Source organism: Leptodactylus fuscus, chromosome 3 (genome assembly GCF_031893055.1).
Source record: "Leptodactylus fuscus isolate aLepFus1 chromosome 3, aLepFus1.hap2, whole genome shotgun sequence".
NCBI lineage: Eukaryota > Metazoa > Chordata > Amphibia > Anura > Leptodactylidae > Leptodactylus > Leptodactylus fuscus.
In genome coordinates, this window is record NC_134267.1 from 19,207,751 (window position 1) to 19,233,716 (window position 25,966).

Below are 25,966 nucleotides of genomic sequence, written 5' to 3' on the forward strand. Positions count from 1 at the left end.
CCATCATTACATCACTACTGACAATAGATGATGTCATAACGAAAATGAGACACTATTCTTATGAATGAGAGGTCACCTGTTTTCGGCAGCCAAAGGGTTTCTCTAATTTTTTTTCACTGCCTACATTGTCGTAGTTCCCGTCCCACCTCCCCTGCACAGTTATTGGTGCAAAAAACGCGCCAGGTAAGGTGGGAGGGGACACAAATTTTTACTGCGTTTGCCGAGTGTTATTCGATTGGAATTGAATATATCGAACAGCCTGATATTCGATCAGATACCAATTCGATTGAATGGCGTTCGCTCATCTCTAGTGATAATCACTATTATTATGCAAAGTGACATCCGTGCAAACATTTCGTAAGCAACAATTCATCTTTTTAGTAGGAAGTGTGATATTTTTAGCTGGCATTGTACTTGCCCCCCGTCTATACTGTACATTTACAGTGGCGGGATTAGGAGACGGTCCCCTGACATCACAATCCTGAGGCAGGGAGGGGACATCCTGATGAAGTCAAATAAATAAACCAAGTATGAGGGAACAATGGGGCGGCAGGATCCCCACTGTGCCCCTGAACAAAGGTGGGCCAGCAGCCAGCAGCAGTCACTGGGGACAGAGAGGAAATAGCAGCAGTTCTCAGCAGCTGCCACTAGGTGGGGTGCAGGAGCAAGCACATTCCTGCACTAAGAAGTAATAGACGCTGCATTATTGTAGAATCGCCACTAGATGGCAAGGTAGAGCAGACACTGGCAACTACGCCATAGGATATAAAAGGCTGCAGTGTGTAAAGGCACCGCTAGGGGGAGTACTGGAGCAGACATTCCTCTGCTGTAGTGTTGTAGGAAGCAAAGTCCAAGGGTTATTTGCAGATTTACCTGTTCAGTGCAGTCATCTGGAGGCACAGAGCGACCCTGAGCATGGCAGGCCGACCAAAAATCAGAGGCAAGAAGAAAAACAAATACAGGAAAATGGCCCCAGACCAGGGGCAGGGGGCAAAGACAGGGGCCAGAGAGGAGCCAGAGCCCCAGGAGCCTGCAGAGCCCTGCAAAACCCCCAAAAAGAAGGAGAAGAAGCAGAGGAGCAGCAAGAAGGTGCACCTGTCCCCCCTGCCTGACAGGTACGAGCCCCTGGAAGAGAATGTGGAGGACACTGAGAGCAAGGAGGACAAGAAGTACAAGAGGAAGCAGAAAGTCAAGAAATATGCCAAGGTGAGAGGCGGCGGCGGGTATGGGACTGTAGATGTAGCAGAGCTGAGTGTGTGACTGTACGCGGCTCCTAGTGATCATCAGTGTTCTTACATAGGACTGCAGGTCAACCGCTGCACTATAACAGTACAATGCACCAATAATGCAGAGCAGAAGAGCCAAGCGACACACTCAGCTCTGCTACATCTGTATAGGAACCAAAGGATTGCTGATGTTGAGCTTCAAGACCATACAAAGCTGAGCATGCTTGGATTTGTAGTCCTATACATGACATGCTGGATTTAAAGGGGTTGTCCATAAAAAACTCTTTCTTTACTTACAGGTCTCGTAAAAGGTCCTAAAATGTAAGTTAGCTGGGGTCTGACCAAAGGTGTAACGGGAAGCTCCTGGGCCCCAAAACAGAACCTGTACCAGGCCCCCAACTATAATGTTACACCATAGAGCTGGTCTATTCATATTGGGAAGAGACCCTAAAGTTACACCCCTGGGCCTCACTCGGTCACTGTGATAGATGCTGAAAACGAGGGATCCCACGAAAAAAACGGGAAGGGAAGTGTTGAGAGTCTGATAGGTCTTGTAGAGTCCTTGTGGGTCAGGGTTTAGTGTCCCAAATCGACCTTACATAATAAACAGGGGTGGTTTATATAAAAAAACAAAAAACAGCGCCACTCTTGCCTAATGTCCATGTCTGGTATTGCATCTCGGCTCCATTTCCCATTACTCTTGTTGGGAGTCTCTCCATCCCCTTAAGGCAAGACTGAGCAGGACACTTATTATTTCGGCGTCCGGCTTCAATCTGTAGGGGGGACTTTGGCGCTAATTTTGAGATAGAGTCCACCTCAAAATCAGCACCGTGTGAACATGTCCTTAGTCTGAGCTGCCATAGGACGTACAAACGTTAGTTTACCCACCACAGACATGCCAGTGCCTGCGACAATGTAGACAACCCTTCTCTAGTGTCGACTGAAAGCCTTGTATGAATTAAAGGGGTTTTCCAGGCTTAGTAATTGATGACCTATCAGTAGGACAACCGGGGCCCCTGGCTGATCAGCTGCTTGAAGGGGACACAATGTTCAGGGGCTCTTCACAACTTACCGAGACCCTAAGGATAGGTCATCAATTAATAAGGCCTAGAAAACCCCTTTAGGCTAAGGCCACACGTAGCGTCCTGCAGCAAAGAAGGACTGTGGGGAAAACCGCGGCGGCAACGCATTTTCACAGAAAGTATGCAGAGGATTTACACTGGACATGACGCAATCCAACATGGCCGACTGCCTTGTAGTCAGATACCTGACAACCACGTATAACACTTTTTAGACAACCATTGGATTGTAATCGGGCCTTGCACTCCATTATCTGTGTCTGGGCCTCGGTCATCAATACTGTCCTCGTTGGTGGTTTTAGGGGTTGTTCCCATTGCGACCCCCTTTATAACCTGTGCAGGGTATCACAAAATAGCTTTATATTGTATTTCAGACGTCTCCACTCCGGTCTATGGAGAAAGCGTGTACGTGCCCCTCATCAGGATTGCTGGGAGTCCGACTGCCAGAGACCAGGGAACCCAAAGTCCCCCTAAATCCGCCTTGTGAATGTGGTCTTAGTGCAACGCCGCTCCATTCACTTCTATGGGGCTGCTGCCACTGCTGGAGATTACAGTCCGCCAGCCCCATAGAAGTGAATGGAGCGCCGTTCACGCAATCACACTGGCCCACCATTTGCAAGGGGTAATTTGGGTCCTGGTCTCTTGATCACTGGGGGATCTGGTGGTCGGACCCCCCAGCAATCTAATACTTACCCCTATCTGTAAAGGCGCAAACCCTTTAAATCTTTTGAGATGTTTTGTAAGCACCATTTATCCCCATGTCCACAGGATAGCGCTACTTCTTCTTCACAGGCCACGTGACGTCATTATCTTGTGAACAGCTTGCTGCTCAGTCCCATTCAAGTGAATTGGACTGAGCTGCAATACCAAGCACAGCCACTATACAATGGACGGCACTTTGTACTGTTTTCAGTTAAGAATTTAGCACCTCTCTGAATGCTGCAGTCTCTTCAAACAGCTGATCTGTGGGTGTCCTGGGTGTCAGACCCCCAGGGTAACCCCTAGTGGTAACTGAAGGCAGACAGAATTTTATCATTTCTATCTATGCAGAGGATTCGGAGTTCTCTATTTAAAAAAATCTGTTTTTGTCTGCAACGGTAATAAGAATTCTTACCGTGTCCATCCAGTTTCTTAGGGTGTGGATTGTTGTGCTGTGATAGGTCACGTGACCAGCTCGGCTACTTGGCTCGTCTTCGCATGCTGCACCATGTGACGGGTGGGATCTTTCACATTGCCGGACTTGTTCTGGCTGTCGTTAATACATGTGATTAATATGTAAGGAGTGTAAAGCCTGTGTTATGGGCCGTGTACCGCAGACTGTGACCATTAGTAATACCGTCATATACTCACTGGTGTCACCATAATGTGCTGCAGAATATGGAATTCTGGGAATGTCGTATGAAAAACTCTCCTTGTAAATTGTAAAAGGAAAATGTTTGTTTTTGTACCGTGTTAGCCAGTGGGTAGGAAGTATAAAAAACAAAAAACCTGAAAGTGTTCAGTAGATGATAGCTTTTTTTAATGGCGACCTCATAATGATCACAGATTATAACGTTTTGAAACTCTCGGATGTCTGTAAGTATGTCATAAACACACATGTCATGCACGTACAGATGGTATGGGATCTGCTTGACCACAAACAAGGACATATATAGACATATATAGAGAAGGCTGGATCTACAGGGAGGGTGAAGGGAAATCCTTCCATGTACTGTTTGTCCCATTTTGTCATTGGCCAGGAGACCTCTTCTGAGAAGTGACTTTGACCCACCACTGTGCATGATGGTGGCCATTAAGTTGTCCTACTATCTGTGAGATACCGGACTATAGATTATGCAAACGTAATCCATTATTTACTAATGACTTAATCTTAATGACGGTAATAAATGATCTTTGGACTATGACCAAAGTAAAAAGTGAGATCAGCATTACCCAACTTATCAGAGTGAGATCACAAAAAATAACCTGGATATTTACAATCCGAGCACCTGAATTCTAAGTAATCTGTTTTACTGCCTCAAATATACAAGAATATAACTACTATAATACTGCTCCTATGTACAAGAATATAACTACTATAATACTACACCTATGTACAAGAATATAACTACTATAATACTGCTCCTATGTACAAGAATATAACTACTATAATACTACCCACTATGTACAAGAATATAACTTCTATAATACTGCTCCTATGTACAAGAATATAACTACTATAATACTGCTCCTATGTACAAGAATATAACTACTATAATACTGCCGCCTATGTACAAGAATATAACTACTATAATACTGCTCCTATGTACAAGAATATAACTACTATAATACTACACCTATGTACAAGAATATAACTACTATAATACTGCTCCTATGTACAAGAATATAACTACTATAATACTACCCACTATGTACAAGAATATAACTTCTATAATACTGCTCCTATGTACAAGAATATAACTACTATAATACTGCTCCTATGTACAAGAATATAACTACTATAATACTGCCGCCTATGTACAAGAATATAACTACTATAATACTGCTCCTATGTACAAGAATATAACTACTATAATACTACACCTATGTACAAGAATATAACTACTATAATACTACTCCTATGTACAAGAATATAACTACTATAATACTACTCCTATGTACAAGAATATAACTACTATAATACTACCCCCTATGTACAAGAATATAACTACTATAATACTACTCCTATGTACAAGAATATAACTACTATAATACTGCTCCTATGTACAAGAATATAACTACTATAATACTACTCCTATGTACAAGAATATAACTACTATAATACTGCTCCTATGTACAAGAATATAACTACTATAATACTGCCGCCTATGTACAAGAATATAACTACTATAATACTGCTCCTATGTACAAGAATATAACTACTATAATACTACTCCTATGTACAAGAATATAACTACTATAATACTGCTCCTATGTACAAGAATATAACTACTATAATACTGCCGCCTATGTACAAGAATATAACTACTATAATACTGCTCCTATGTACAAGAATATAACTACTATAATACTACACCTATGTACAAGAATATAACTACTATAATACTACTCCTATGTACAAGAATATAACTACTATAATACTACCCCCTATGTACAAGAATATAACTACTATAATACTACTCCTATGTACAAGAATATAACTACTATAATACTACTACTATGTACAAGAATATAACTACTATAATACTGCTCCTATGTACAAGAAAATAGCTACTATAATACTGCTCCTATGTACAAGAATATAACTACTATAATACTACTCCTATGTACAAGAATATAACTACTATAATACTACTCCTATGTACAAGAATATAACTACTATAATACTGCTCCTATGTACAAGAATATAACTACTATAATACTGCCTCCTATGTACAAGAATATAACTACTATAATACTGCTCCTATGTACAAGAATATAACTACTATAATACTGCTCCTATGTACAAGAATATAACTACTATAATACTTCTCCTATGTACAAGAATATAACTTCTATTATACTGCCTCTGTACAAGAATATAACTACTATAATACTACACCTATGTACAAGAATATAACTACTATAATACTGCTCCTATTTACAAGAATATAACTACTATAATACTGCTCCTATTTACAAGAATATAACTACTATAATACTGCTCCTATTTACAAGAATATAACTACTATAATACTACTCCTATGTACAAGAATATAACTACTATAATACTGCTCCTATTTACAAGAATATAACTACTATAATACTGCTCCTATTTACAAGAATATAACTACTATAATACTGCTCTTATTTACAAGAATATAACTACTATAATACTACTCCTATGTACAAGAATATAACTACTATAATACTGCTCCTATGTACAAGAATATAACTACTATAATACTGCTCCTATGTACAAGAATATAACTACTATAATACTGCTCCTATGTACAAGAATATAACTACTATAATACTTCTCCTATGTACAAGAATATAACTTCTATTATACTGCCTCTATGTACAAGAATATAACTACTATAATACTGCTCCTATTTACAAGAATATAACTACTATAATACTGCTCCTATTTACAAGAATATAACTACTATAATACTGCTCCTATTTACAAGAATATAACTACTATGATACTGCTCCTATGTACAAGAATATAACTACTATAATACTTCTCCTATGTACAAGAATATAACTACTATAATACTACTACTATGTACAAGAATATAACTACTATAATACTGCTCCTATGTACAAGAAAATAGCTACTATAATACTGCTCCTATGTACAAGAATATAACTACTATAATACTTCTCCTATGTACAAGAATATAACTACTATAATACTGCTCCTATGTACAAGAATATAACTACTATAATACTTCTCCTATGTACAAGAATATAACTTCTATTATACTGCCTCTATGTACAAGAATATAACTACTATAATACTGCTCCTATTTACAAGAATATAACTACTATAATACTGCTCCTATTTACAAGAATATAACTACTATAATACTGCTCCTATTTACAAGAATATAACTACTATAATACTACTCCTATGTACAAGAATATAACTACTATAATACTACTCCTATTTACAAGAATATAACTACTATAATACTGCTCCTATGTACAGGAATATAACTACTATAATACTACTCCTATGTACAAGAATATAACTACTATAATACTTCTCCTATGTACAAGAATATAACTTCTATTATACTGCCTCTATGTACAAGAATATAACTACTATAATACTGCTCCTATTTACAAGAATATAACTACTATAATACTGCTCCTATGTACAAGAATATAACTACTATAATACTGCTCCTATTTACAAGAATATAACTACTATAATACTGCTCCTATGTACAAGAATATAACTACTATAATACTACTCCTATTTACAAGAATATAACTACTATAATACTGCTCCTATTTACAAGAATATAACTACTATAATACTGCTCCTATGTACAAGAATATAACTTCTATTATACTGCCTCTATGTACAAGAATATAACTACTATAATACTGCTCTTATGTACAAGAATATAGCTACTATAATACTACCTTTTATGTACCAGAATATAAGTACTATAATACTACTCCTATGTACAAGAATATAACTACTATAATAGTGCTCCTATGTACAAGAATATAACTAGTATAATACTACTCCTATGTACAAGAATATAACTACTATAATACTGCTCCTATGTACAAGAATATAACTACTATAATACTGCTCCTATGTACAAGAATATAACTACTATAATAGTGCTCCTATGTACAAGAATATAACTACTATAATACTACTCCTCCTATGTACAAGAATATAACTACTATAATACTCCTCCTATGTACAAGAATATAACTACTATAATACTACCTCCTATGTACAAGAATATAACTAGTATAATACTACTCCTATGTACAAGAATATAACTACTATAATACTGCTCCTATGTACAAGAATATAACTACTATAATACTACCTCCTATGTACAAGAATATAACTAGTATAATACTACTCCTATGTACAAGAATATAACTACTATAATACTGCTCCTATGTACAAGAATATAACTACTATAATACTGCTCCTCTGTACAAGAATATAACTACTATAATACTGCTCCTATGTACAAGAATATAACTACTATAATACTGCCTCCTATGTACAAGAATATATCTACTATAATGCTACTCCTATGTACAAGAATATAACTACTATAATACTGCCTCCTATGTACAAGAATATAACTACCGTATATACTCGAGTATAAGCCGAGGGGGGGGGGGAATGCAGCAGCTACTGGAAAATTTAAAAAAATTAAAATGGTCGGAGTTTTTGGGTGCAGTAGATGCTGGGGAAGGGGAGGGGGTGTTTTGGTTGTCTGTCTGCCCCTTCCCTGAGCTTGAGGACTGGGGATTTTCCCCCCACTTGGAGTTCAGCCTGGCTGACTATAGGGGATCTGCAGTGCTCCTATTAACCCCTTCCCGACGGAACAGGAGCACTGCACTCCCCTATATTCAGTAGCCCGGGCACTGTCAGACACAGGGAGACCTAATGTGTTTGTGTTTCACAGTCGTTTTCTACTTTTGTATGTATTCTAGGGAAAGGAGGGATTTACAACTTTTTTTCTTTTTTTTTTTTGCACCATTTCATGGGAGATTCTATACATTGATATTGTGGCTGGTTATAGACTCGAGTATAAGCCGAGGGGGGCTTTTTCAGTACAAAAACTGGGCTGAAAAATTTGGCTTATACTCAAGTATATACGATACTGTAATACTATTGTTACTCAGTGATGGCACTGACACAGCACAGAGCGGGATATGAACCTGTTGTCATCAGGCGCTCATTTCTCAGTAACCCTGGTGATTCTGACTATAATTACCTGGAATTATCTATCCTTTGTATTTGCAGATTTCTGGGATTATGTAATCTGCACCGCATTACTTCACTGTCAATTCTGTGGCGGGATGTCATGTGATCTATAAGTGTAAATATAATACTCTCATCACCATATACGATGCAATTGAATACAGTCTATTGTTCCCTGTTATCAGCCATTTCACACCTATAATGTTTTTTAATATTAACTGAATTAAAAATTTATTTAATTTTTTTTTTTTGCTTTTTTCCAGAATGTGGGGAAAGCCGTACGAACCAGCTGCCGCTACCTGATTATAGGACTGCAGGGACTGGCGAACGCCTATATTGCTCCTTTCGGGGCGACTTCAGTCGTACTCTCAACGGCGACTCGCTAAATCCGTGCAGAAAACTGAGTCTCAACATTTCATGTAAAATAAGAATCACTGTGAAAAATGGACCAAACAGTGGATGTGACGCTAAAAAACCACGCGGGAGGAACGTGGCGGACTATAATCACCTCTCCGCTAATACTGGAGGATTGTGTCATACTAAAATGAACAATGGCGCCGGCAGAGCTCGCAAAGCCTCAGAAACTGGAAATTTCAAATGTAGAAAAAAAAAATTATAATTCTATACATAGCCTATGATAACCAATATGGCTGCTGTCCATCGCTCTTAAAGGGATTATCCTCATCTTTCCTGGAGTCAAGAATGATGTAGTATATACAAGAGTAACAATAAAATACGCGACTATATCACTGCATAGCTAGGCAGATACACCATTCAGGAGTCTGGGAAAGTTGGATGACAACCCTTTAAGAGTTGTGATGGCGGCCATATTTGGTCCAATTGATTACAATATTTCTCAAGTTGACGCAGGAGGACGTATGCCGGTGAAGTGTTGAGTTTGGGGGAAGTGCGGTTTAAGGGTGCATGCACACTACGTAACGCCGGGCGTGTATGAGAGCCGTACACGCCGGCGTTACAGCAGGGCTGCCGAACACTTCCCATTCACTTCAATGGGAGCGCTCGTAAACGCCGCTGTTACAAGCGCTCCCATTGAAGTGAATGGGAAGTGCTCGGCAGCCCTGCTGTAACGCCGGCGTGTACGGCTCTCATACACGCCCGGCGTTACGTAGTGTGCATGCACCCTAACAGTGTTTAGGTTTACTGACTCTGTAGCGTAAAAGGGTTAAACCCCTGACCATATGTCCTATTGATGCGTATAGACGTCATACACAACCATCTCTATTAACCAATAGAGCTACTGCAAGAATTGGCTCCCACTCTGGAGGACTCTGTATAACCATGTATATGGGTGGCATGTAATACCACTTCTCACCTGCAGAGGCCACTGCAGATAAATACTGAGGCTGCTCCTTTTTATCCGATCGCTAGGGATTGCAGCAGCCATGATCGCAGCGATCAGATGATCAATGTCTAAGCTGCGTTTTGGAAGGGGTTGGGGTGACCCTTTAAAGATAACCTGTAAATAGATTCCCAATAAGCTCCTTACTCCCCCTAGTGGTGGCTGCAGGCAGCCATCATTTTATCATTTACCTCCATGAGAAGGGAAGCAGATTGGGATATCTTATGAAATGGTAGGGCAGGGTAATGCATTGTATATGACGGTGAGGCATGTAGCACCTCGCCCCTCCATTAATATACTGTATGTAGATGTGTACGTTGTAGCAGTAGGGTCAGAGAGATTTGGGATGTTGCTGAGGGATAGTCATAGGTTTGTAGTAGAGTAGCGGATAGAAGATGGAGGAGGTTTTTTGGTTGGTGTGAAGAGGGTACATGGGCAGTATGTGGCAGCCATAGACGTCACAGTGTATGAGGGATCAGGTTGTATGGTGTATTGGATACATGGCATATCACTGCAAACAGGGATCATTCTTAAAGGGAATGTCATCAGGCCTAGCATATCACCCCAGCCCTGCAGATAGATAGGTTACGGTTACCTCAATCATATAATGATTCCCCCTTGTGATTCGCTGCCTCCATTGCTGAGATATCACTGTTTCAAGTGAGCTGTTTAGCACCACAAGGAGGCCGCCATTGCTCCAAAGATCTCATTTGCATATTGACAAAAATGGTGACATTCAGCAACGGAGGCAGCGAATCCCAAGGGGGGAAAGCCTGTTTGATTCAGGTGACCCTAACCTATCTATCTGCGGGGTGAAGGAATATGCTGGGGTCTGAAGACGCTGCCTTTAAGATTGTACATAATATATCATATAGTTTTTAAGTTGAATTACCCCTTTAAAGCGGTTACTCCCTTTGAAAAAAAACCTTTTTTGACAGTTGTTTAATTTCCCTGCAGCACCCCCACAGGTGAAGTGAAGCATTACACAGTGTCCATTCATATCAATGGCAAATCATTTCTTGCATTGACACGTCGGGTCCTCCAGAGAGAGAGACGCTCTTTGTAGAGCTTCACTGTAGCTCAGGAAAATTGAAACTCGGTTTACTAAACTGGACTCTTAAAGGGAATGTGTCACCAGAATAGGCTATTTTCAGGAAACACATTCCCTGTAAGGCAACTCCTGTTAAAAATGTAGCTAAAAAATATGGGGGGGGGGGGACAATAATTGGGTATTTTCGATGTTTTATGGTAAGAATATTAAATATATTCCTTACAATATACTGTACATGTAGTAATACCAAATACACCAGTAATTACGGTAATCAGGCCTGCCCCTTCCTCATTAAAATGAGGGTCTCATCCAATATATATATTTTATACAGATATATATATTTTGTGTCTGTGTGTTAATATTTGTGCAATTCCACAATTTTTAGTGACTTATCAGTATTTTTCTTGGCGTTATAATTTGTGTGATGAATTTCCGTTTGTACAATTTTGGTTATTTTTTATGAATTCTCTCAATTTAGAACCTAAAATTTATGTAAAAAATTGAGAACAAAGGGACCAGCCATCAATGTTTTTAGCATGAAATGTGATCCTGGTTTTGTACTGATTTGGAGGTAGGTAATGTTTTCTTCTCTGTTTACCTCAAAGCTAAAGGCAGTGTACAGTATGGTGGGACATCGGCACAGTTAAAGGGGTTTTCCCATCTCCCTGTTTCAGCAGCTTTGCCTGCTGTCTCTTCTTTTTACTTCCAGTATTCCTTATCAGACAGTTAAAGCCGCCGCCTCCTCCCAGTTCGCTGAACAGGACACTATGAAGTATCAGTATGCTTATAGTGATTACTAGAACTCTGACATAAATAATGATCAAGGAATAGGCACTTGCTTGTAGAGAATGGACTCAGTGTCATTTGTGTGATTACCTAGAGAGATAACAGACCCCAAACTGGCAGAGCTGTAGATAACAGTGAGAGCAGTGAGTGATGTCATCTGTCCTGTCTTATCACACAGGTCCAGCTCTATGGAAACTATGTGTAAACAATGGTAGGGATAATTTCACATAGCAGGAAAACAAAGCAGCATTTCTAAAGCAATGTATTTAGGAAAACTCTTCAATTTACATATGCTAGCAGTATAGATAGGATCCTTGAGATGGGAATACCCCTTTAAACTTCTGCTGTTAGCTCACATGACTTACTGTGGGGTGGCGCTAAATTGTCTGTTTTTTTAGGGACAATCAGCAGAGTTTTGAAAGCAGCTCTGGATGTGAATGGAGAAAATCACAGACACAACATCAGGACAAATACAGCAAAGTACCTGGAGTTAAAGGGGTTGTTCGGGATAAACCGTTTATGGTAAGGAGGTCGGGAAGGTAAAAAAAAAACCCTACTCCCCTGTACTTGGTGTTTCCCATCGTGGTCCAGTCCTGCAGGTCCTGGGGTCCTTGCCTTGCGTGACCGCTGGCGCCAATCAGCGGCCTAAGGAAAGGACATGGGACGTCATAGGGGATGTATGTGAGCGACGTCCTAGTTCCTTTCGTTAGGCCGCTGTTGGTCACGTGAGGTGGGAACCCCCGGAGCAGCAGGACCAGACTGCGCTGGGAGACATTGGGGACATGGAAGGTGTTTTTTTTGTTTGTTTTTTTTCTTCTTCCTTACCCCTCCTTTCCAAAAAAAAAAAAAAACGGTTTATCCTGGTCAATCTTTTTCATTTTTTTTTTTTTTATGGAGATATACATTGTAAATAGGGGACATGTAGGTGCGCTGTATAACATTGGGGCTCATAACTAAGGGTGCGTTCACACTTGCAACCTGTGTTCGGCCTGTGCCTTTCCTCCGCGTTTCCGTCCTCAGCCCCGAGAAACTGGACCGAGGATGGCTTCCCAGGGGTCAGCTTTAAAATCCATTCATTTGAATGGGTTTTTAAAAGTGACTGGCAGTGTAACGGTTTTCTTCGGCCCCACACAAAGTCCTGCACGTCTGAATGAATGGGTTTTAAAGATTTTTTTATTGTGTATATTTGTTCTGTCTTTAGCCGTTTTGTCACTTTTTAACTCTATAAGTTCTGCGGCACTGGCCTTGTACATTCTAGTAATTACCAATGTAAATAAAGTGAAACTTTCTTTGGTGTTTTCAATGACTTGATTTATATAAGTGCAACCGGGTCTGTATAGACCAATCAGATTACAGATGTCACTGAGATGGGCGTGGCTTAAAGGGTTTAAATTTCTGTTTTCACAAATCCATACTCTGGGTGATGGGAATAAACTGTGTAATATAGCTTATCAGAGAAATGAGTCGGCTTTTTCACTTATTTTCCTCCTTGTGCCGCTGATCAACTCTGTACAATAGAAGTCTATGAAGTGGGAAGGGGACAGAGAGACGTCTGCACTATAGAGAGACAGTTCTATATCACAACACAGCTGGTGATCAGGAATTACTCTGCAGACAGAAATGACTTAAAGGGGTTGTCCCATGAAAAGCATCCTATCTATACAGCTAGTTTGTGTGGATATAAGACTTTTCCTAAATACACTGCTTTATCAAAACTGCTTTGTTTGGCCAATATCTTAATTTATTCACTTCATTGTTGACACTGCATTTCTATGGCCACTGGGCTTATCTGCTCATTTCCCAAGTGACATAGCTGCCTGCTCTCAGGGGGGGAGGGAGGGGCTGACAAGCAACAGAGCTCCTCAGATAGGGGAGGGGGAGGTGAGAGCTCCGGGATTACTGTGCTGTCTATCTTCAGCTTTTCCACTTATCAGCCAGTTTAATTGAATTTGGCTGATAAGGGCTGAGATAAGGAGTCCGTTACCTCTGTATGTAATTCAACCCAGCTCTGCGACATCAGCTTTATACTGTGGTAATGCATTTACAACCAATCCCTCATTACTGACTGCAAAGTGAGCAAGTGAAACCCCGCCCACCAATCTGCCGAGAAATCCAGGGAGTGAAGAGACCACAGAGCCCTTCAGGCTGCAGAACAAGAGTTATGGGAATACCCCTTTAATACTATAGACAACCTCATATGTCTCCTCCCTTCTCCATAGGCTTCATTGTAAACAGACACTACTTGTGTACAGAGTACAGACTGAAATCACTCAGATATAAAGCAAAGACAGGAATAAGAGATAGGGACACGGGCACTTTATATATATATATATATATATATATATATATATATACACACAGTATATATATATATATATATATTACTTTAATGAAGTGGGGCTGTTAATGCCTAAAAATATTGCCAAAACAATACTGTTGTGGAACAATAAAATAATAATAATGCTACGTATAATTGATTCAATATAGAATAGTGCTACATATAATTGATATATATATATATATATATATATATATATATATATTTCAATCATACAATCATAGTGAACTCAAAAGACGGAGACCCTATCTGCTCAAAAAGCGGTTACACATGGAAACCCGTGGACCCCATAGACTTCTCTCTTTGTCAATTTTAGGTGGAGTCCCCAATGCAAGTGTGAATCTAGCCTTCCATTGCATATGTGCTCCAGTCCCACCATATAGTGTCATCATATCTCCACGCCACAATAGTGACCAAATATAAGTGTCATGTACTAAAATAGTACAACAATCATATAGATTTAGCGAGTCCACTGATTTGTGCCAGTCAGTAGTGTTTCTAGGTCGCCAATGGTCCCTGCTCTGGGCCCGCTAGTACCAGCCCAGCGATGCCACTTTGCTAATATTTTTCATTGTAGTTGTTTTGCACAAGGTATTGTCAGTGTTTTTTTTGTGGTATAAAGTCCACATACACAGTTTTTGTTGTTTTTTTGACCCCTTAGTAGAATTTCAGGGTCAATATTTTTATCGTAACGCTGTGTGCTCCGGCTTTGGCATATTTTTGCTCTTTTTTTTTTTTTACTGTACAAGATGACAAACAATAGAAAAACTTCAGCAAAAGTGTAAATAATTCCATAGAAATATCCCTGGAACCGCAGAGTGTTTTTGTACATGGATTATAAAACCCCGGAGTAAAGAATAGTGTTCAGGAGGCGGCGGGGCTGGTTTACTTTTTCGGGTTTACTTTTGGTGTATGCGCTTTTACAAACTTTTTACAATTTTAGTAGCAGCAAAGCAAAGTCTAATGTCTCCTGTAAACACCTTCTTATCTACTTGTAGTTCTAGTCTGAATAAATATCCCCCGGTCATTCCAGGTGAGAAGCAGCTCGGGTCTCAGGTTGGCTCAGCTGGAGCATGCTCAGATCGTGTTCTGGGATCATGTTTGGTTAGTTCATTGTTTACAGCATGTCTGGGCATTGCACTGTATTAATCACACTTGGTTAGGCCCGGTTCACATCTGCGTTCGGTATCCCCAAGCGGACTCCCCGAACGGAAACCTAAACGCATAAAAAAGCAGTTAAGAAACCACATGGATCCCATAGACTATAATGGGGTCCGTGTGGTTTCCCCACGAAACATGCGGAGAGAAAATTGCTGCTTGCAGGACTTTTCTCTCTGCACGATTTGAGAGGACACCGAGTGGAAACCACACGGACCCCATTATAGTCTATGGGGTCTGTGTGGTTTCTTAACCAATCACTTTTTCATGCGTATAGGTTGACGTTCGGTGGGGGTTCCCTAAGCAGACTCCCCGAACGGAATATCGAACGCAGATGTGAACCGGAGGAGTCGGTGCACTTTTTGGATCATGGTTGGTTAGTACACGATTTGGTCATGCCTGATTAGAGCACTGTTTAGACCATGGTTGTGTAGGGTACTGTTTTAATCACGCTTGGTTAGTGTATTTTGTTGTGACATGTTAGACCCGGTTCACATCTGTGTTCGGCCATTCTGTTCCCCTTGCCGTATGAAAAATGCAGAAAGAAAAGTGCTGCACTTTTCACTCCGCATTTTTTGTGCAGAAACCACACAGACCCCTGGGGTCCGCGGGTTTCCTAATGTAACCAATTTTTTATGTGGATTAGGTTTCAGGTCAAGGGGTGCCTAAGAAGACCCCCGAACGGAGACCCAAACAAAGATGTGAATCAAGCCTTAGCTAGTACACTGCTGGTTGCACCTTCATCTAGTGCATTGTTCTAGGGCACTGTTTGAAGCATGGCGGGCGGGTGCACTGTCTGGAGCACGCTTAATTAGTGCACTATTTAGATTGTTGTAGCACTAGTGCACTTTTTGGAACACGTTTAAACATAGTGCACTATATAGATTGTGGTCAGCTGGTGCACTGTTTGGCGCACGCTTATTTAATGCACAATTTGGAACATGGTTGTCCTAGTGCACTATTTTGATTGTTGTTGCACTGGTGCATTTTTTGGAGCACAGTTAACTTAGTGCACTATTTAGATTGTGGCCCGCTGGTGCACTGTTTGGAGCACGCTTAGTTCACTATTCAGAGTGTGTTTGCACTTGTGCACTGTTTAGCGCGTACACGGTTAGTGCACCTTTAGAAGAATGGTAGGAAGTTCTCCGTAATGTATAGAAATAGTTAAATAGTCAGCGTGCAGATTCGGCTCCTCCTCCTGGGCCTGAGGCCAAGTGGTGTCTTTTGCAGAGTAAACTCCTTGTTTTGCAGAGCTCAAAGCTCACTAGTTCTTATTGGATATTTTTGGGGAGGGCCCTTCCTTTATATTGGGCATTAATCGGGGGCCCGGCTAGTACTAGTTATGGAGGCCATCACCAAGCACCGCACTCTCCTGCTCTGGGCGGCGGGGCTGGGGGTGTCTGTGGCCGTCACCTGGTTCTTTCTATCCAGAAGGAAAAAGAAAAGGCAGCTGAGGCGGGTGGGGGAAGTGTCCCAGCTTTTCCTGTATCCTGTAAAGTCGTGCAGAGGAATCTCCCTGCAAGAAGCCGAGTGTAGAGAATACGGACTGAAAAATGGCCAGCTCAGAGACAGGTACCAAAAGCGTATGACCCCCCCTGCACCGCACCCCAATCTACACACCAGGGGGCGGTGATCTCTGACTCTGTGCCATGGCTTATGATTGTAGCTTAAAGGGGGACTCTGACCATTGACATCTACGCCCTGTCCATAGGATCTAAAAGTATTAAAGGAGTATCCCGGAAGCTGACCTATCTGGTGTATAAGAGCCATAGGATACGTAATAAGTGTTTTGATAAATAACCCCCAACCGCTTCACAACGTATCAAAAAATCATGTGGTTTTTTTCCAATGCAGTTTGTGCGTCTGAATACGCCCTTATCAGGAATTTTGGAGGCCGATTAGGAAATTATTAAACACAGGTTTGGCCGTATAGTTTGTGGTCCGCCTTCCTGTAGGATTTTACAGAATAATCGGTAACCCGTCTTCTAGAAAGTCACATAGATGCTGGATTAAAGGAATTGTACTAGATCGCTATAAGGTGTCCTTTAAGGATAGGGCTACAGGGCAACCTGGGCCGCTACACCTGTTGTATGATCAAAAAAATCACGTGACCTTACGAGTTCTTCATGGTGGTGCAACCGGAGTCCTAGCCAAAATTTTCATGTAGCCCTAGGCCCTAGATCCGACACCCAGGACCCCCACAGATCAGTTCATGTAAGATGTGCTGCTCTGGTGAGGCCATTTGTTATCACATTCATCGGTCACATGGCCTGTCTGCAGCTCAGTCCTATACAATTTAGAGCGGCTGAGCTGCAATATCAAGCACAACCACTATACGATGTACGGCGCTGTGCTTCGTAAGCAGTGAAGAAGCCACAGCTACAATCTTTTCAAACAGCTGATCGGTGGGGGTGCCGAATCTTAAACCTCCACCGATCTATACTTATAACTATCCTCGGACAGATTTGGCATTGTGGCATTTTTTTGGTTACATCGGCCTTTATCTTTTGGACTACGACAACAACCAATATTTACTCCTCACCGATACCTGCTCCTACCAGGGCCAGAGCCTGAGGGGTTGCTGGAGTGTAGTTGCTCCTGGGCCTAGAATCCTTAGGAGGCCCATAGGGTGTACGCATAGGGTGTATGCTCCCAATATGATGAGACCGGTACTATCAACAATACATTACAGTTGTAGGGCCTGGTACAGGTTTCGCTTTGGGTACAGGAGCTTCATGTTACACCTCTGGCACCTACTTGGGTCCACCTCTTCTTCCAGTGGTGTAACTAGGAATGGCGGGGCCCCATGGAAAACTTTTGACATGGCCCCCCCGACCGACATGGGCCCCTACTGAGGATAGGACATCAATATCAAATCGTCAAGGGTCCAACAACTAAAAATCCCGTAAGTCAGCTGATGGAAGCCGTGCTGCTCTGGTGAGGCGATTTATTGTCACATTCATTGGTCACATGGCTTGTTTGAAGCGGCAGTCCTATACAAGTGAATAGAGCTGAGCTGCAATACCAAGTACAACCACTATACGATGTGTGGCACTGGGCTTGATAAGCAGTAAAAAGGTAGCAGCTGCAATATCTTCTAACAGCTGATTGGTGGGGGTGCTGGACGCCGGACCCCACCGATGTGATATTGATGGCCTATCCTAAGGATAGATCATTACAAGTATCAGAATGTGATATCACACGGCTATTTTACTGAAGTGACATATTCATCTTGAGATGTGATTGGGGCTGGGGGGGAATCTGCTGTGAACGTACAGATGGCTAACCCCAGGTCCAATCGCATGTCAAAATATCATCATTGATACAGGGATGAGCAGGGGACCCAGAAAACAGCAGCGGTATTGGTAAGGTGAGTATTTATTATTTTGTTTTCATTGTTTCATTATTTTATTTATTATTTAATTTATTTTTTTTTTTTTTAAATATTCTATTTGTTATTGTTTTATTTTAATAATTTTGTTATTCTTTTTTATTTCATTTTTTTATTTTACCATTTATTACCATTTATTTTACTTTTTGTTTTATTTTCTTATATTTCACTATTTATCTTTTATTTTTATTAGTATATTGTACTCTTACCATTTATTTTACATTTTATTTTATTATATTTTACAATTTATTATTACCATTTACACTATTGTAAGAATGTTTAAAAAAATAAATAATAATAATGCCCCTAGAGACATGTTTATAACCAGACATATCTGTGCCTTCGTAACGTAAAGCGGATAATCCAACGCATTTCATGTGACCGCATACTATCCAACCATAAGACTAGGACTGAATAGTGTCATTGTACTAGACCATGATCTAACGCACTTGGGGTTACAGACAAACCAGACACGGTGAGGTTTATTATAGATGTGTCCTGTGTGTGCTATGGTTTACTGTAACTCTACAGCATAAAAAGATGCCAGTATTGTAGACAGCACATGGTAAGTGGGGGCCGTGTCACGTATTTTGCAGGAGCTTCCAGTTACGCCTGTGATTGAGGGTAGTAGCGGGTCTAAGGATGGATTAGGGCACTGGCGTAACTATGGGGGTTGCAGTGCTCACAGCTGTGACTGGGCCCAGAAGCCAAGGGGGCCCACAGGTCACAAAACATAGAAATTGTCCCCAGAGTATAAGAGGTGGAGGTCCCTCCTCATGGTGTCTGGTGCTCTTTCTGGCTCATTGATGACATCATTCATCTGACCCCGGGTGCATGATGTCACCAAGAAAGTGCTGGTCACTGCAAAGAGGCCCAAAACAGGTGAGGAAAGGGGAGAATGTTTTTGTATTTTTTACACCTCTCTTGGGCCTCCGCCTATTATCCTCTGGGGTCTGAAGAGATCCTAGAGCAGGGGTAGGGAACGTACGGCTCTCCAGCTGTTGCAAAACTACAACTCCCAACATGCATACTTGCTCTGCTGTTCTGGGAACTCCCATGGAAGTGAATGGTGCATGCTGGGAGTTGTAGTTTCACAGCAGCTGGAGAGCCGAAGGTTCCCTACCCCTGTCCTAGAGTATAATAATTTACCCCAATGCATATCGTGGTGGCCATTTTAGGTCGTCCCAGACGAACCCCCAATTTAGTTTTCCTAAAAACCGAACAATTTGTAATATTCCGGTCAAACCAACTCATGTAGAAGTGTTTCATCCATCTCTTATGTCACAAAAACTGTCTGTGACAAAATAACTTTCTGTGCTACAAATTATATTTGTGTCCAAAAAATAGATTTTTGGAATCACAATTGTATAATAATGTGGGCACAGACATCCTTACATACATACATACATACATACCGTGTATAGAATGGCCGTGTATAAATGCCAGCACCTAATACCGAAATATTTGCCTTTTTATTCCAGACATTGGCTTGTTGTCAAGGAGGACAAAGTTCACGTTACAGCGAGGCAGGAGCCACGAATGGTGCTGATAACGGCGACCTACGACAAAGGCCACTTAACCCTTAATGCCCCAGAGATGGAAAATCTTCAAATCCCACTGAAGCTTCCTAAATCGAATGCAGTTTTCACATGCAAGTATGTAATATAAAGACAAGGAGAAACCGTGTAGTGATACCAAACCTAGGGCAAGGCCTTGGCCACCATCTTCTTCTCTCGGACTGTTGGTTATGGGACATTTTATAGGGGTTTCTTGGAGAAGGGAAGAAACTTTGTGATCTACTTTATTTAAGAAAAGTTCCTGTGTCTTCCATTACTTGCCGCCTTCTGCCACTGATCAAGTCTGTACAATAGAAGTCTATGGAGAGGAGACTGAGGAGAGCTCCACAAATAGAGAGACAGTTCTCTTCCACAACATAGCTGGGTTGTTACGAATTACCAGCCTTGTCCTGGTAGAAATGAGTCATGTAATGCTGTAGACTGGCTCATATCTCTGTCTCTCTCCTCTCCATAGACTTCATTGTAAATGGACACTTCTTGTGTATGGAGTACAGACTGAAATCACTAAGATAAGAAAACCGGAATAATAGATAAAGACACTGAAATATATTTCACTTAAGAAAAGTGTCTGTGTCTTTATCTATTATTCCGGTTTTCTTATCTTAGTGATTTCAGTCTGTACTCCATACACAAGAAGTGTCCATTTACAATGAAGTCTATGGAGAAGAGAGTAGAGAGACAGAGATATGAGCCTGTCTACAGCATTACATGACTCATTTGTACTAGGACAAGGCTGGTAATTCGTAAAAAGTTTTTCCCTTCACCTGAACTAGATTTGTGAAAAAATGAAGAAAAGTTTACTTACACTTTAATAATGATATCCTGTCCTTAGGGATAGGCCATCCATATCAGATTGGTGGGATTCTGACACCAAGAACCTCCTCCGAGCAAATGTTTGAAGAGGCCGTGACACTCATACAAGCTCTGCGGCCTCATCATTGAGTACTAAGCATAGCGCCATACATTGTATTGTGGCTGTGCCTGGTGTTGCAGCTCAACCTCATATACACCATGCGACCAATGAACATGACATCACAGCCTGCGTAGCCTGTCTCTTAACACATCTTGTTGTCAGACCCCCACCAATCTGATATCGATGACCTACCCCTTTAAGCCCATGATGACTCCTATGACTCTCTTTCAGAGTTCATGGCAATGAAGTTACGGGCCGAGACTGCGGAGACGAGGCCTCGGACTGGCTCACCAGCTTCTTGAAGAGCTCTCAGACTTATCGCCTTGTTTACTTTGAAGACAACATGAAGCCGAGGAATCCAAAGAACGAGTATCCGACGTATGATGAGAACGATCAGGTTAGTCCGGGGCAGGATGGAAGTTAAAGGGGAACTCCAAATAACAGCTGAGCAAGGGAATCCAGGCCTAGTGACATGTATAGTGGTGTAATATGTGATTGTGCCATTTATTTACCCCCTTATCTCACTGTTAACCCCTTGTAATCCTATGCCGTGTTCCCTGACCCTTAGAATCGTAGTCCCTATATATACGCTAGACCAGAAATGGCCGACACTACTCCCTTCCCACACTGCGTCATACTCGTATGTCATAATGGGCATCAGCACAGTACCAGTGCAATGTAAATGGCAGATAGAAGACTCCCCAATGCAGCTTTTGTTGTGACTAGAGAAGACCACAAGTAACTCAAGATGATTGCAAGTGAACGGTAATGTTGCAGACCCCCGCCACCCTTCCCCAGCTTAGGAGTTTGTGGTCACGTACATTAACTTTGAATATAAGGTTTTTCGGCAATTCCTAACCTGTCCTGCAGGTGGCGTATCCGGATCTTGCCCCCCTTCTGCTGCTCTCTGAAGCTTCGGTGGCGAATCTAAACACCAAACTGGAAAAGAAAGTGACCGTTAGAAATTTCCGTCCTAATATAGTGATTTCTGGATGTGACGCGTTTGCTGAGGTGAGACTCCTCGCTTGCCTAGAGTATATTTACGCCATCTTATATCGGACGGACCAGGCTACTGCCATGAGGCCAGAGGGGCAAAGGGTATACTTTCGCACAGTCCTGGCATGTTCCTGCAGCTGCCACTAGGGGGAGGTCACTGGTTCATTTCTGGCTGCTTAAATCCATAGACAGTGAGCTCCCTCTAGTGGTTAACTTGTGTATATTTAAAAAGAATAAAAAATTGTCTACTGTGACTTCTGGTGGCAAAAAAATCTCAGCGCTTCATCTTTTTGGGACTAGAAGCCGCAGTCACAATGTGAGTCCTATCAGGTCCATTAGTAAAATAGTCACAGGGTGTCCTGGTGATCTTTAGTCGCGTGACTTTTCTTTGTTGATATGCAGGACACCTGGAAGGAAATGCAACTTGGCAGTCATGTGACACTGAGACGTGTCATGCCCTGTCCCAGGTAAGTGCCCCCTATACTCATACTAGTAGCTGCAGTGCGGGCATCAATGGGTTCACTGGGGTATTTTGTTTGGCAGGTGTATCCTGACCACTGTGGACCCTGATACTGGAATTATTAACATGAAGGAGCCACTGGAGACAATGCGCAGGTACGAGACTGGTCCTGGTGGGGGAAACAATGACAATACTGGTCTCCAAAATAGTCCTGCACAAAAATAAAACCAAATGTATAAAATGAGCAACTATCTCCACTAATAGCTGTTTTATGAAGACTAGACAATGCTCTGTGAGCTCAACACATCAACAGCAGCTGCAAATATTTGCTAGATTGCTACAATGTATATGTCTGGAGTCCAGGCTCATAAAGCATTATCTGGACTGGATGCAACTCCCCTGACAGCTGCTGTATCCAGTCCAGAGAATGCTCTGTGAGCTCAACACATCTGCATAAATCTTCTAGATTGCTACAATGTTACAGTCTGGAATCTAGGCTCATAGAGCATTGTCTAGACTGGATGCAACTCCCCTGACAGCTACTGAATTCAGTCCAGACAATGCTCTGTGAGCTCAAGACATCTGCCCAAATCTCCTAGATTGCTACAATGTAACAGTCTGAAGTCAAGGCTCCTAGAGCATTGTCTAGACTGGATACAACTTCCCTGACAGCTGCTATATCCAGTCCAGACAATGCTCTGTGAGCTCAACACATCTGCCCAAATCTCCTAGATTGCTACAATGTAACAGTCTGAAGTCAAGGCTCCTAGAGCATTGTCTAGACTGGATACAACTTCCCTGACAGCTGCTATATCCAGTCCAGACAATGCTCTGTGAGCTCAACACATCTGCCCAAATCTCCTAGATTGCTACAATGTAACAGTCTGAAGTCAAGGCTCATAGAGCATTGTCTAGACTCGATACAACTCCCCTGACAGCTACTGAATCCAGTCCAGACAATGCTCTGTGTCTCTATGGTTATTCACTCTATGTATCTGTCTGGACTGAAGGTTGTTTAGCCCGTGTTCAGATGTGGCATTATGGATGTGCAGATTTTCACAGTAGCTGTGCAATGTTTCAGGCTATAGTCACAGCAAATAGCGGGGAAATTCTGCAGTGTCTGAATGTCGCCTTATAGCGATGAGGCTTTATCTTGCGCTTTTTCTGTCCTGCAGTTATCGCCTCTGTGACCCGGCGGACAAAGAATTCTACAAGTCGTCTCCATTGTTTGGTCAGTTTGTGAAGGTGGTGAGGAGGGGTGCACTGAGAGTCGGGGATCCCGTCTACCGGATAACCTACTAGGCGCTGAATGTCCCGCCCACCGCGCTGGCCAATGAGGAGATTGTAATCATGAAATTCAGTTAATTCTGTGTATTCTAAATCAGCCAATCAGAAGCCGTCATTCCTGTCTGATCGCTCAGCAGGGAACACGGCAGCGATTTGCAGGTTGTTGTTATGCACGAAAAATTTTGATGCTTTTATTGGAAAAATCTCTTCCTAAGAAGTTCAAGAGAATTTTCTATGGGAACTGGTTCATAAAATGGCGCCTATGTAACCAGGGGCAGCGTCATCCTCAGTAGTCACACCCAAACAATGGCTGCTGCCCAGCGGAGGGGGAGTATATGTTGAGGTTGGCCCCTGGATTTAAAGGGGCTTTCTCTAGTACAGGGGTAGGGAACCTTTGGCTCTCCAGCTGTTGCAAAACTACAACTCCCAGCATGCACACTTGCTCTGCTGTTCTGGGAACTCCCATGGAAGTGAATGGAGCATGTTGGGAGTTGTAGTTTCACAGCAGCTGGAGAGCCAAAGGTTCCCTACCCCCCTGCTCTAGTAGATATTCTCTGTCCATATGACCAATTAGGATAGAGAATGATACACCCTGCGCGGGGCGCCGCCTTCATGACCCCCTGCAGAGATCCAGCATGGAAGGCGAACATAAGGCTGTGTTCACACTTATAAAACCAATAGAAGGCAAAAAACTGAGACAAATGTAAGACAAGATGTATAATACAGAAAAGATGATCTGGAAATTTATATTAAACTACCAGTGCTGTAATAAATGTGGCCGAAATCTCTGCAGGTAATGAGAGAATATTTTCGAATTACTAGAAAAAAATAAATTTTGTAAACCAGAATGTTCTAGGACCTGACATAGCATCCCAGATAGATAGGTTAGAGTCACCAGAACCAGCATATCACCCCAGCCCTGCAGGTAGATAGGTTACTGTCACCAGAACCAGCATATCACCCCAGTCCTGCAGATAGATAGGTTAGTGTCACCAGAACCAGTATATCACCCCAGCCCTGCAGGTAGATAGGTTAGTATCACCAGAACCAGCATATCACCCCAGCCCTGCAGATAGATAGGTTAGTGTCACCAGAACCAGCATATCACCCCAGCCCTGCAGGTAGATAGGTTACTGTCACCAGAACCAGCATATCACCCCAGCCCTGCAGATAGATAGGTTAGTGTCACCAGACCCAGCATATCCCCCCAGCCCTGCAGATAGATAGGTTAGTGTCACCAGAACCAGCATATCACCCCAGCCCTGCAGGTAGATAGGTTACTGTCACCAGAACCAGCATATCACCCCAGCCCTGCAGGTAGATAGGTTACTGTCACCAGACCCAGCATATCACCCCAGCCCTGCAGATAGATAGGTTAGTGTCACCAGACCCAGCATATCCCCCCAGCCCTGCAGATAGATAGGTTAGTGTCACCAGGACCCAGCAGAACATCCCATAAAAATAAAATAAGACCCTATTTAACACTGAAAAAACCACAAAATTATTTGAATAACAAAAAAAAAAGTAATAGCCCTCAAAACTGGACATACGGAAAAAAAAAACGAAAAAAAAAATAAAATGAAAACGTGTCAGGTTCTGAACCACGAAAAATACAGGCAGGAAAACATTACATTCAGTTGTTATAAAATTCTGTCACATGAAAATATATATATATATAAAAAATATATATTCTTGTATGTAACGCCTGGACTTGTATATCAAAAACTTTAATAAAAAACATTTAAAACCCAAACCACGCCCGCCTCCCTTCCCTTTGTGTTGGCCCCCCCTTGTGTCCTGACCTGAACTCTCCAAGACCTCTGATATCAGTACAAAAATTTCCATTTTCAACTTTTTTTTCAAAAATTTTAACTGAATTGCGAGATA

General features: G+C 41.7%; 2 protein-coding genes across 3 annotated transcripts in view; both read left to right on the forward strand.

Annotated features, from left to right (window-relative positions):
- The first annotated feature begins 820 nt into the window (after positions 1-820).
- C3H1orf115 (chromosome 3 C1orf115 homolog) overlaps positions 821-25,966 on the forward strand; it is a 280,537-nt gene continuing 255,391 nt past the window's right edge. The window contains exons 1-2 of one of the 2 annotated variants that reach the window (XR_012715290.1): positions 821-1,206; positions 9,026-9,472. Coding sequence is in view for 1 of the 2 variants with exons in the window: in XM_075267175.1 (XP_075123276.1) it covers positions 916-1,206; positions 9,026-9,148 (414 nt within the window). In the remaining variant the exon portion in view is untranslated. Of the gene's footprint in view, positions 1,207-9,025; positions 9,758-25,966 lie in introns of those variants that run through there. The other variant, XM_075267175.1, reaches the window with a different exon arrangement.
- On the forward strand, positions 16,791-24,553 carry MTARC2 (mitochondrial amidoxime reducing component 2). Its single transcript, XM_075266498.1, has 7 exons — positions 16,791-17,027; positions 20,328-20,501; positions 21,568-21,733; positions 22,207-22,347; positions 22,735-22,799; positions 22,876-22,947; positions 23,968-24,553. The coding sequence occupies exons 1-7, from the start codon at positions 16,798-16,800 to the stop codon at positions 24,092-24,094; spliced, it is 975 nt and encodes a 324-aa protein (XP_075122599.1). The 5' UTR covers positions 16,791-16,797; the 3' UTR covers positions 24,095-24,553.